This window comes from Lichenostomus cassidix, chromosome 2, assembly GCF_008360975.1.
Source record: "Lichenostomus cassidix isolate B80296 chromosome 2, HeHo_3.0, whole genome shotgun sequence".
Taxonomy (NCBI): Eukaryota; Metazoa; Chordata; class Aves; order Passeriformes; family Meliphagidae; genus Lichenostomus; species Lichenostomus cassidix.
Window position 1 is genome coordinate 99,505,309 of NC_139482.1, and position 13,450 is coordinate 99,518,758.

General features: G+C 41.4%; 1 protein-coding gene across 1 annotated transcript in view; it reads right to left on the bottom strand.

Annotated features, from left to right (window-relative positions):
* GNAL (G protein subunit alpha L) overlaps window positions 1–5,551 on the bottom strand; it is a 180,716-nt gene extending 175,165 nt beyond the window's left edge. The window contains exon 1 of the mRNA XM_085052517.1: window positions 4,841–5,551. Coding sequence (XP_084908643.1) covers window positions 4,841–5,306 — 466 coding nt within the window. The 5' untranslated portion in view covers window positions 5,307–5,551. The remainder of the gene's footprint in view (window positions 1–4,840) is intronic.
* Between the last annotated feature and the right edge of the window lie 7,899 nt (window positions 5,552–13,450).

The window sequence follows — 13,450 nt, forward strand, 5'->3', positions numbered from 1 at the left end:
TTCTCTTAAATGGTTAAAGATAAGCAAAACCAATCAAAGAATGGAAATAAATTAAAACACCTAAATATGAGCTAGATGTAATTAGTTTTTAATTTACAGATAAAAAAAGCTAAGTATTGTAAATCAGGGATTGCTTTCAGTACACTTAAAAAACCCCAAAGTTAAGAGCTGATCCCAAAATGTCCTAATGACTTCTGCCTATTGGTTTCCTCATCTGCAAGGAGTGCACATCCCACTTCCTGTGATGCTGTAAGTTACAACAAAAGCAGAAGAGCATTTGGAAAGACATGCAAATTATGCAAAGGATTAGGGATTAAGAAGCCCATTTGCTTTATTATATTAGTCAGTATTTGTAGCCCAGTATTTCAAAATACTGAAAATATCTGTTCCTCCCAATTATGTGTGCATTATCTCCATGTTAGAACTAGGTGGCTGTAAGGATCCTCAATATGCCAAGCTCACTTACAGACCAGGAAGGGAGTCATCCCTGGTGGTAACAGAAAAACACCTCAAGTATTCAACCTTATGCAGACACAGGGAAAGTATCACCACATCAAGCTAAACTATAGTCATGTATTTATCAAAAAGCATGACTTGACACTATATTGAAGTCAAAATTAAAGATTTTTCTAAAATAAGGTTTATTAGGCTTAAGATTTAAAACTGGCTTGAGGATATATGATGAGCCTCTGGATTTGCTAATGTGGGACATATATGAGACAGCAATTTTACTCTAAAAGTCACTGACAGACCAAAAACCCTCTTTGTAACAAAAAGTTTATTTCTGACAACAGCCATTAGGTGCATAGTTAAGAAAAGAAAAAATCCCATTACTTTTATTATACACCTCTGAGCTTTCTGGGATCTCCTACATAGGAGTTTCCCAAGCTTGACAAGGCATCTTGGTGTTCGATTTCCATCAATTCAGGGGAGCTACATTTCTTAGTAGGTTTTTTATATTTTTGTACACGAACAGCAGCAAACATATCTAAATTTCACTAGCAAGTCAGTACTTAAATATCATGTAAGTAGTTCCAGTACCTTTTAAGTGAAGAAAATTACTATCTTTGTTGCCCCTCCCTCAATCCCTATACCATTAGTTTCAGTTTCTGTTGAACAGAAAAGCTTTTACTCAGAACACTTTCAGTTTCAGTTTAATAGGGATGTGTAAAAGAATGTGTTCTGCTTGAGAAAGTGATCCAAAGTTAGGCCAGTAACCAGGAGTCAGGGTAAGTGGAAATACAGGAGTCAGAGGTTAGAAGACAACAGTTATCTAGGAAAGAAAAACTTCTATCTATGGCTTACTTAAACATTACATGAGTCTTAATTATACCACAATGGTTAACACTGTTTAAAGTCAATTCCCCTTCACCCCACTTACTCACAAAATAGTTTAAAATATGAGACTGGAAATGAGAACATAAATTGCTTCTATAAAGTGATTTTTAAAGTTTTTACAGCTTCTAGGAAATCAGCAGCTAAAACAGTCTTGCAGAAAAGAGTGACTGCAATTTTCTGGGAAAAAAGACCGAATAGAATACAAGACAGAAACCAAATCTAGAAAACTCTGATCAAGCCCTGGAAATCTGTTCAATAAATATGTATGCTTAAAAAATCCTCACCTCAGCGTTAGCAAAAGCATCCTAATAATTCTGAACAGATGAACATTTCACTTATAAAAAGGAAATACCCCCTCCCCCCAAAAATATACAGCACCCAATAATCAACCAATTAATCATAATTTTAAGTGGATGTTAAGCAAGAAACAGTCGACTGTGGTCGAAAGCCAGTTTCCATTTTATGTGTATTCTTCTTCTTTCAGAAGAAGAAAAACAGATGGACCCAAACCATGTTTGCTGTTACTCCAGTGCAGCAGTAAATCCTCTGCATCACAGCTACAGCCACCTGATACTCAAACACCTATTTATGTGGGAGACACAGAGAGCTGATCTTGAGGACTTACTGTACACCCTGCCTTTCACAATCACTGGTTATGGCAAAACACATTAAGTGCTTCCAAATGTAGGTTAGGGGAGAGTGTCAAAACATCACGTGCACCACAAGATATTAGCTGGGGGGAAGCTGTGACAGGCAAGAACAGGCTCTTTGAGAGATATTTACTAACATACACTAACTTTGAGACTTCATAATATCTTGGTAACTTACATGCACAGCTCATCACAAAGCTGATTGTTTCATTTGACATAATAAAGGAATGACTGTGCTTTTAAGGAAAGGTCATTTTCAAACATTTATAGAAGCTTCTCTTCTAATATACTACTTATTTAGACTCTAGAGATTCTTAGTATTCTTATATTAGTGCATTTATTTGCATACTTTTTTGATATCTAATAGTAGCTCCTTAAAATATACACCATATTTTTCTCTAAAATTTCAATAATATCCTCTAAACTTGCCCTAGTAAATGCAAGAGATATACGAGGACAAACAAAAATGAGGCTATTATTTACAAACTTGTGTTTAAAAAAAGAAACACAAAGCCTACGCCAACGCTGTTGCTCAACTTTGTTTGTTCTGTGACGGTGCTCTGCTGTCACTGCATTCACCATTTCGCCTCTGCTGTGCATTTCCTCCATGTTGATCTACAAAAATATTCCTCCTCTCTCTAGCAAAGGTATGCTTTTCAGGTTCACTCTGTCAGGAATTCCTTAGGGACGGGGATCCAGTTATTTACGACTTGAAATGCTATTAAGTATCAGGCTGGTAATAGTCCTTATTCTAAAAGACCTTTGTGTACATTCTAAGTATTTTTCTCTGTGCAAGACTGAAACCTATTACCTTGTGCAAAGCAATCTTGCTTTACTCTTTCTCTGACAAATAAACCCTTCCCCATCCTAAATAATTTCCTCTTAACTAGAGCAGCATTTCCACTATTTTCACACAGCAATACAAAGCACCTGCCGCTCTCCCGACACCCAAATGAAACATTTAAGTCAGGCCCTGATCTTCCAGGCCTGAAACAATAACCCAACATTTCCTCCTAGCAATACAGAGATCAAGAGAATCCTCCTTTATTATTAAATGGATTTTATACAAAATTCTACACAGGGAGTCTTAGGAGTGTTGAGTTTCTTTTAGGGTGCCAAAGGTCAGAGATGATTTATTTTTCAAATGGCACTGTTTCTGAACAGGTGTTTACTGCTCTGGTTTACTATGACAACCACCCATGTTATAGACTACACACAGTATCTATTTGTTAGAATTCTTTTGTTCAAGCAATGACAATGCTTTCCAGAGGAAGGCCACCAACCAGGATCTCTGCCTTCTTGCAGCCATACTAGTCACAACTCACGTTCAAATGCTTCAGGAGGGAAAAATATTAAAATTTTTAATATTTCATTAAAAAATGTCTAGTTAAGACCTAGGAAGAGTTAAATACTGAAACAGTTCAAGAATCAGAAGAGACATTTTACTACTAATAATAATTCTATGGAGTATGAATTACATCTTCTTCCTCCTTCCTTTTTACCAGCTGCATTAGTATCCTACAAGCAGGTATTTAATAGATAATAATAAAGCCCATGATTTGTTTTTTGGAAATGGAGAGTTACAGTTCTGGCAAGCATTGCTTATACCTTTCGTGCACTGCTGTATTTCATATTTTTTCTTCTCCTTGCTCACCAACAGGAATGAAGGAATCCAGTAAAACAGAAACAGAGTTTCATAAAGATGTAAAGACTACCCCAAATCTGGAATGCACTTAAAAAGCACCAAAACTCCCTACCATGCAACTTTACAAGAACAGGCATAGCAATGCAAAAGCAAATCAGTATTTTCATGCTAACAGAAAACAGAGATTTATGACCACAGCTTAGAGGCCAAATAAGCCCTCTGCTCAGACCATAAAAAAAAAAAAAAAAAAAGCCCTGCAGTATGACTGTTCTGTTTCCTGCAGGAAATGAGATGCTTGTATTAGATACCCCTGTGGTTTTCATACTGTAAATGTATCAGCTGGTACAAATCCTCCGGAGAGGACTATTAACTAATGCTTAGAAAGAGCAGTGGCAATAACAGACCGCACGTAGCACCTCAGAGAAGAGGGGACAAAAGCTGACAAGTCATCCCTAAAAAGTCTGCGAGCCAGCAGCTGAAGAACACATCTTGTAGTAGAGGCGATGTCTGAGGAACGTGAATACCAACACCCGCTTATTTCCCCTTACTCCGCTCACTGCATCTTTAAATAAGGAGCCTATTGCTCATCACCACTCCTCTCAGGAGCTTCAAGCCGCTGCTCATTAAACCATCCCTGCTTACACGCGGCCACCGGAGGACCATCCACAGGCTACACACATCCTATGCATGGCCATTTTTCCTCCTTCAACGCGCTTTTTTTTTTTTTTAATAATTATCACAATATTTTTTCGTTAATGTTTCCGAGTTGCGAGGGCGCTGATCGAAGTTCCCGCCGCGGGCGATGGGGTATGCCCCGCCCGGGCACAGCTCCTCTCCCGGGAAGACCCCGCTGCTCCCCCATCCGCATCGCTGCCACCCGCCCGCCCGCCTGGGTGGAGCCGCTCGCCCTCGCCCGACGAGCGCCGATCGCGTTCTCCATTGCAAAACCACTGCCAGGGCCAGAAGCGGGGAGGGGACGAGGGGGAGGAGGAAGGGAAAAGAAGGTGTTAACCTGTATGGGGAGAGCCCGGGGACGGACACGGCCGGGGGGGCGGTAGGGCACGGCCGGGGGGGGCAGCGGGGAGACAAAGGAGGGATGGAGGGTGCCCAAGGAAAACAGGGGAAGCCGGGGAGGGGGCGCTGCCGGGGAGCCCCGCGGGGCACCTGCCCGCCCGGCACACCCCCGCACACACACACAGACACGTACCGAGCAGCAGCAGGCGGTGCGTCTGCTTGTACTCCCGTTTCTGCTCCTTCAGCGCCCGGTCGATGCTCTTACTGACTTTCCTCGCCTCCTTCTCCGCCTCCCGTTCCTCCAGGCGCAGCTTCTCCCAGGTCCTCTGGAGCGCCGGCGGCTGGTGCAGCGCCTGCTGCCGCGCCGCCTTCCCCCCGCCGCCAAGGCCGGGGCCGCCGGCCTTGGGCAGCGCCGGCTGCCGCTCGGGGGCCGCCCCATTGCCGCCGCCGCCGTTCTGCAGCAGCAGCAGCGGCGGCCCGTCCGTCTCCCCGCCGGGCTTACCGCCGGGCCGGAGCGGGACGCCGAGAGGCTGCGGCTGCGGGGCGGCGTGAGGCTCCGCCGGCGCTTCGGGCTCCGAGGCGGCGCCGGCGCTGGAGATGGAGCCGCCGCCGCCGGCGTCGCCGAAGAGCCGCGGGCGCAGGCTGTAGCAGAGCCCCATGGCTCGGTGCCCCCGCCGGGGACGGGCTGTGGCGCGGCGGCGCTGGCCTCAGCGCTTCCCGCCGGCCGGGCGGGAGGCGGCGGCGGGCGGGGAAGGGGCGCCGCGGAGCCCCTCACGGCCCCGCTGGGCCATCTTGCATCTTCCTCCCGGGCTGTGGCGGCGGCTCCTCGGCGCCGATCACCTGACACCGACCGAGCTGCCACCGCCGGGTCCACGTTACCGTAAATACCCCAGCGCCAGCCCACCGCGCAGCGCCGCCGGGGGAAGGGCGGGGGCGCCGCGCCGCCACACAGGCGCACACACGAGCGCAGCCCCCCGCCCCCGCGCCATCCCGCCCGAGCGGGCCGGGGGCTCCGCAACTCCCGCTCCGCTCCCGGCCTGCGAGACCCTCGCCCCCTACGCCACCCGCCCTCCTCGCTTTCTCCCTCCCTCCTTGTTTCCTCGCTGCCTGCAAGGGCCGCCGTGCCGCCCGTGCGAGCCCCGGGAGCTGCACGCCCTCCCACCCCTCTCCGGGGCTATGCCCCTGACAGACAACATCGCCGCCGGCATGCCGGGGGAGAAGCCGAGGCGGAGAAGGCCTCTCACTGAGAGGGACCCCGCAGGGTGACAGCGGCCCCGGAGAGGCCGAGGCAGCCCCCGCCAGCCTGGCATCTCACAGCTACACACGGTTCTCAGCCCTGTGCACACACACGCGGCTCCTCGCCCACGCGCTGACTAAGGATGCCGTGGGAGGAAGGCTTTGGGTGCGACGGTAGCAGAGAATAATAGGCAATGTTGGGGTTTGCTCGCTGTCTCAGTCAATGTTGGCAGCAGTAGTACTCCAGCAGCGTGCTGCTGTGGGTTGTGGAGGCAAGGCTGGTGCTAGAAAGCCAGTTCCAAGGCGGTGGCAGCCCTCCTCAAGAGAAGACCTGGAAAAATTCAAGTTACTTGGAATGTGTCTCAAATAGGCTCTCCTTCTGCCTCATGCATTTCCATGTTCTGCATAATCTCAGCAGTCCTTTTTCAGGGGCACGTGGCTAGTGGATGAAACAGTGCGTCTCTGAAGCTTAAAGCAAAGGTCATGTCCTGTTCACTATTATGACCGACATGTACCTTAGCATAATTTAGAGACTCTTAAGTCAGTAACCTTAACTGAGTTCATGAACCTCGTTATTCATGCAGCATCTCTTTAGATTCTGTAATGACCTGTTGTATTAAGTCATTGGTTTTGTCTCTTATTTTTTTTCAGTGACCAGTGTTACGTTAATAGATGCCACTATTTATGTAAAGCAGTATGAAGAAACGGAGGGAAGTACTATTCCTATACTTCTTTACAAGTAATGAATTAGAACAAATTGGGCACAGTTTTTAGTTCCTGGATATGGGAAACAGTACTGGTTTTGTGACAGATCCATTTGTGTCAAATGATTTAACAAACATCCTATGAAATATGTATTTACCAAGCAGTGAGTTGTGTGTTAACATTCACTGGAAAAAAATCCCCAACACCCTACACAGGTATAAAATAAATAGATTCCTTTTAACTGAAAGTATCAATTGTCTGTGATTGCACCACACAAAGGAAATTTTGCCAATGAAAATATTAAGAGGATCCAGCACACTGTAGATGTTGTTCTCTTATAACCTTCAAGATGCTTTAGCTCCAAGAAACCACCCTACAGCTTTTGCTTCTACTGTATGTTTTAATACATGACTCTACAGTGTCCGGGTTGCAATCTTCTTGCAAAACATGTAAGCAGTTACAGCGCAGCAGAGGATGTTTCACCACCATTACAGAGCTGCTCTGCCTTGCCTGAAAATCTTCATGGACCATAAGGATGCACCATTTCTTAGGCTGAGAGTGAGGATTGCAGCTTTTGGCTGAAAACAGACAGGAATTGGGATAAGAGTCTAAATGGACTGAATAGCCGGGATCCTGGGATTAGTGGCTGTATACTTTCCAGTGTAATTGGATCAACATAGGATAATTTTCTACTCATCCAACAATATAATAAAACCATGAAAAAAACACACAAAACAATGGCCAAAAACCCAAAGCAATTTTGAAAATTAGGGATTTAATATTTGGGGTCCAAATGTCAATGGATATACTTCGTTTTGTGAAGGTGATGGTTAGGGCTCAATGCATACAACAGCATTTGCAGAACCACAAACTGCTTTCCAAATAGTAGAAGAAATGCCATAACTTGCCCAAATGAGTCCAGATTAGGTAAAATTTCTCCTGCTAAAGTGCTCCTGGGCATGTACAGTGGATGCTCAGTGAGTAACAGGGAAGGTGAATGATACATTCACGGTTAGAGAAGAGACCTGGCAGAAAAAAATGGCACTGTAAAATCACATGCTTTTTAAATAATTTTGAAATAGCAGCCCGTGTGTTAACAACTATGTATAGGCAGCATCTTTAAAAAACTGATCACTCTGCCAAACACTGAAATAGATGTTCTACCTTATAAAGTATGTTCACTGAAAGATCCTTCAGTGACCTACAAGAGCAAAGTGGTCTTGAGAAAGAAGTGTTCTGTAATTCTTTTCTTACAACTTCTAATAAAGAACAATAAGCAGCCTGTCTTCTCTCTTTCCCCAGAGGAATAGTGATCCTCACTGCTTCCGGATTACTATTGACCGAGATTTTCAAGAATTTAAAGGGAGAAAGTCAGCATGATGCAGTTTTCTGATCTGAATGCTCTTTGAAGAATCTTTCATGGAATAATGCTCAGCATTTTTGAAGGTTAGTCATCCAAACCAGGACTTAATGACTGGCTCAGTTTTTCAGTAGCACTAATTAGCTATGAGTTTCACTGTATTAACTGAAATTAGAATCATAGGACCATAGAACAGCCCAGGACTGTTCTCTGGGGAAGGGATCCTCAGAAGTTCACCTGGTCCAACCTTTCGTGGGAAAGGCAGCCTAGATGAGATCATCCAGCACCTTGTCTAGCTGCATCTTGAAAACCTCCAGCAATGGGGACTCTGCCATGCCCCTGGGAAAGTTGTTCTAATTAATGGTTGCTCTCACTGTAAAAAAATATTTCTTCTATTGAAATGAAACATTTCCTGGTGCAAATTGCACTCGTGACTTCTTGTCTTCTACACGTGGCTTCTTGTGGCATTCCTCTTTTGTCTTTATGACCACCCTTTAAGTACAGGGATTCTGTGATGAGGTTCCTCTTGAGTATTCTCTTTTCCAAGGAGAAAAGAAGGTCACCCCTGAGCCTTCTTCAGGGAGAAGAGATCTAACTCTTTCAATCTCCTCATGGGGTAGGCTCTCCAGCCCTTGGATCACCTTTGTGGCACTTCTTTGGACCTTCTCCAGTCCATCCACATATTTTTTGAATTGTGGAGACTGTTAATGAATGTGTATATTTAGATCTGAACTTATAGTAAAACACTTTAAATGGTTTTCTTTTTTTGCTCCCAGTGTATAGTTCCATCTAAGAAACAAATAATTAGAGATAGTGTGCAGTCATATGCAGGAGCTGGGTATGTCCATGAGATGGCTTTATTTACTCCATGGAATAATACAAGTAAGTAATAATATAAATAGTATTCCTATGAAAATGTGTCTTTACTGTTTCTTAAAAAGAAGTGCAAGTTATGCGTTTCTTGAACACTCATGAAAATAATTTGTGTTGTTTTCCCAGTTTTATAATACTTTTGATTTAACAATATTTATCTGTACTATATTGTTTTTTTTGATTTATACAATGTTCTAAGATTTAATGAAGTAAGTGTTTGTGATTAAACTAAAACAAATGTAGTAAATACAGTTGCCTTGAAAATGTAATTGTGTGGTAATTAAAGACACTCCAGCTAAACGAATCTGCAAGAATTTTGATAAGGCGAGGATCTTAAAGGCAAGGAGAAGCTGTTCTGGGGCTGGACATTTGTTTATGTGCTTTTTGCTCTGATTAGTCACTGTATTGGTAAATGAGTTTATCCATCTTCTGATTACAGTTTTGCCATATTGTTTTTCTATTTCTTACTCAGAGTATTGCTATGAATTCAGAAACTATAAATTCAGAACCTGCAGTGGGATATTATTTCTAAACAGTTTTGACATTTTCCTTGAGATTTTTCAGAGCCTCAGTGATGATTAGTGAAAAATGCTGCAAGATTTTTGGGTTTATTAAAGAGGAAAGCTATGTGCTAGAAGGAAAAATAAAAGTAGAAAATCATGTGCCATGACAACCACTAGATATTTGCAAAACTCCTGTTGAGGTTAATATTCCACATGGATAAAGGGTCTAGGATTTACACAGCTGCCATCAGATGATGAACATTTCTTATCTTTGTTGATAGGTACTTTCAAAAACCTACTTGCTTCTTGTGGAACAAATACTATTATCCTTGTTCTTAAAGTTTACAATAAACACTAGTGTGCCTGTGCTGCCCTACTGTATCATTGCTGGTATATAGGAAGAGGAAAATACTCCTCTTTGATATATGCTGTGCTCTCTAAAGGCTGAAATCTATGCTGCTGATAGAAAACTTGCTAGTAAGCACAGCTACAATAACAAATCTCTATGTGAAATGTGCGGAGATTAGATGAGTCTCCTGATCTCCAACCAGTCTCAGTTTGCCCAAAGACAGAAGATCACTGAAAAGACAGAACACTGTATCTTTTCCCTTGGTCTTCTTCACAGGACATTGCATGATTTATAATTTGCCCATCCTACACACAGAGACACAGAGGCACAGATACAAACTCTCTCCCCATCCTCCCCACTCTGTTTTCACAGAACTTCAACTTTCACCACAAATTTTATGTGCCACTTTTACTGGTTGCTTGAAGATTTTAAAAGGGGTAAAAAGCAAGCTGTATAGTGGGAATTCAGCTACAACTGTAATAGTTGTAGAGCAACAGTGATTCAAACCTAATTTTATCAAATCATCTCTCACTCATCACCATGGTATTTTTTGCGCCTTGTCATATCTGAGCATGATAGCAGTAAAATCATCTACCACTTCTTTTTGGAGAGCTCCTTCCATGTAAACACTGTAAACAGTTCAGCAGCTCTTAAAGCATCCTCCTTAAGGTATCCTGCTGAAAAACTGACATAGGTTTATTAATAGTGCCACCAGTATTAAGGTTGCCTTGTACCTCCCATTATTAAATATTATTCTTCCTTGCTTAAAACTGTACAAAAATAGGATTTGGCTAAATTTCAACACGTGCTGAAATCTGTCTCAACACAAATATTTTTGTTTGTTTGAACTTCCAAAATACCTCAGCCAATTTCACAAAGAGTTTAATGAGAAACATACAGTTGCAATATAAAAGCATCTTACCGACTTTTAGGACCAACAGATTATCATTGTTGTATCAGTCATGGTAGATCTTTTTGCTTTAAGAGAAGTGATTACCAGGATATAGAAGACATTTTAAGCAATGTCGGAGTAGACAAGCTTAAGGGAATTTACTGCAAGTACCAAAATAAGATAAAGTAGGTCAGCTTGCTTGAAAACTAGGTTCTGAGCAAATGAAGTAAGAAAACAGTTAGAGATTTAAAATGCAAATTGTGGGATAAGGTAATTTTCTGTGGTACTGCATGAACCAGGGAAGGGAAGAGTGGTAGGAAAACAAAATTGAAGTTTTTGTATGCTTACCAGATAACATAATGCATTATTGTGGAGGCATAACTGCTGCTGTGTCTGTAGCATTTAGTTTGTTGCTACTTCTAAAGGAATTTGAATAATAAACTTACAAGGCTTTTAATGATCTCTTTTAAATATCATTGTAAATATTTCTTTAAAAAGTGCTGACCCATGACGTTGAATCAGGGGTTTGCAATATTTTTTGTGTTATGAACAGGGGTTTTTGCTCTGAGAAAATCTGATCAAATCTGACTAAATTGTGACAGTTCTAAAATGTGACTTGCACAATCTGAAATACAGAGCAAAAAGCCATCACAGCTCTGTTTTACAACGAGGAGCAGTCCTACTTGCTACAGACCTGATCTAGGCAGAGGGAAAGGACATGGCTTCAGGAACACTTCTATTAAAAGATTCTGATCCTATTTTGCGTGTGAATAATGTATGTATCAATCGCGTACCGAATTTCTTTTAAGTCAGGGAAGCATGCTTTATCTGTGCAACCTCAATTCATTTCCGTATAAATATTCATCATGATGCAGTCTTCAACTTCACACAAACAACTTCTCCAGACTAAGCTGTTTGTTTTGGGGACTCTCTGCTCTTGATGTGAACAGCCAGCAGATCTGTAAAAGAAGTCTTAGCAAGTGATAGAGACTTCTAGAACCTTCTGAATAACTGGAAATATTGTTTTATTTTAGAAAACCTTTTTAGATTTCTGCTTTAATACAAAAACTAAATTAAGGCAAGAGAAGAGAAAACAGATGAGCTGAGGCATATATGCATTATACAGACTTTACTTTCATTTTAATAGTAAGCAGATTATTCTTTTCATTTCAACTGAGAATCAATATAAAAATATACTGAATAATAGAATAATGGAAAAGTGCTGTTTGGATGGGAACTCTGGGTATCGTAGTTCAAATGTGAATTTTGGAAGCTAATACAAAAAGAGGACAACAATATAAGCAGGAATAGATGATAAAATTTGGCTCATAAAATATTTCTTTTCTGCAGTGCATTTTTTGGTGAAAATTGACAGAATTGTTAAAATCAGAATACTCAATCAAAAAATTAAATCAGGCTACGTCAGGATTGACAGTTCCTTCCAAGACTAGCCACTTAACAGGACTGAAATAGCTTACACTTGGGAAAGCAATGAAAATAGGAAATAATTAATCAATGCTTATTGTAGAAATCAGAGAGAAAAAGCAGGAAAGAATATTAAATGAAGAACAGACTTTATAAAAATATGTTGACATGATGTTTGTCTTAGGTTAAAAATATTGAAGTAGTTTTAACAGAAAATGAGATAAATGTTCTTGGATTTTTATGGCCAGTGAAATTAATTATTATTTCTTTTTAAGAAATCTATTCAATGGTGGAACCCCCAGAGCAATTTTTATAATTGTAATAATAATTTCTTTGTCCTGTGTTTTCTAGATCCCCTGAACTAATTTAATTCAATTAACATGGAAGAAACTTTCCCATTCCTTTCTTTCCTTGTCTTACCCTTATTCATTTTTTGATTCATTATCAAGGAAATAAACTGGGAACCTGAATTCTCAGCAGCCTTCCCACACTTCTCAGGACTGACACAGCAGAGAAGTTTGAATACCTCTGGATTTCTCTTTGCTAGGGAGAGACTTTCAAGCAGCTTCATGCCAAACCCAAAATCTAGAGTGACACAAGCTTTCCTCTCCTCACAAAATGTAAACAGAGAGGATCATCTGCTTTCTTCATCTTCTGCTTTTCTCTCCTTTTAACTTTCGTTCTCTTCTTTGAACAGAAATACCAGCAGCTTTCAAGAATACAGAAGTGTTTAAAGTCAAAGTACTACTAAAAATAGTCATACTGCCTTGTTAATCCCCTATGCATGCCTTGTTGTTCCTCAGAACAGCAGGCATTCCCATGCATTGCTTAGCTTCATGTGACATCAGTGTTGGATTCCTACACTTTCTCATGAAGGAGAAGTTTTCAGCCTTAGAGAAGATCTCACACAAATGAAATCCTGCAAGTGACAGCCATTGGTAGCTGCTTTACAGCAAGCTAGGATGAAGCCTTTCACCTTTAAAGTTCTCATTTTAAAGAGGTTCTACTCAGATGATACAAGGAAAGGTTTGGTAGCTTTTTATTAAATTTTTTAATTAAATCTTCATGCTTATTATTAAATACTTCCGCAACACAAAGGTTCTGCTGTGTCCCTAAATACCACAGTTTATCTTGAAAAGATGCCTGCTTATGGCAAAAGTTCATTAACACAAACTTATGTAGCTACTAGATAATATTTATTTTCTATGTTAGTAGCAGAGATGCAATGCTACTAACATAGAAATATGAAGATGTGAAAATATGCACAGAACATTATTCTTAAGAATACACAAAGGTCTTATATCTTTATATTTAGAAAAGAGAAAGAAAATTACAAAAAACCCAATTACACATGAGCAGCTTCAGAGGGGCATTTAAATCTGAAAGGATGATAAATGTTATCAATATATAATTTTAAAAACTCTACATATTTCTACCCTTAATAATGGCTTCTGTACATG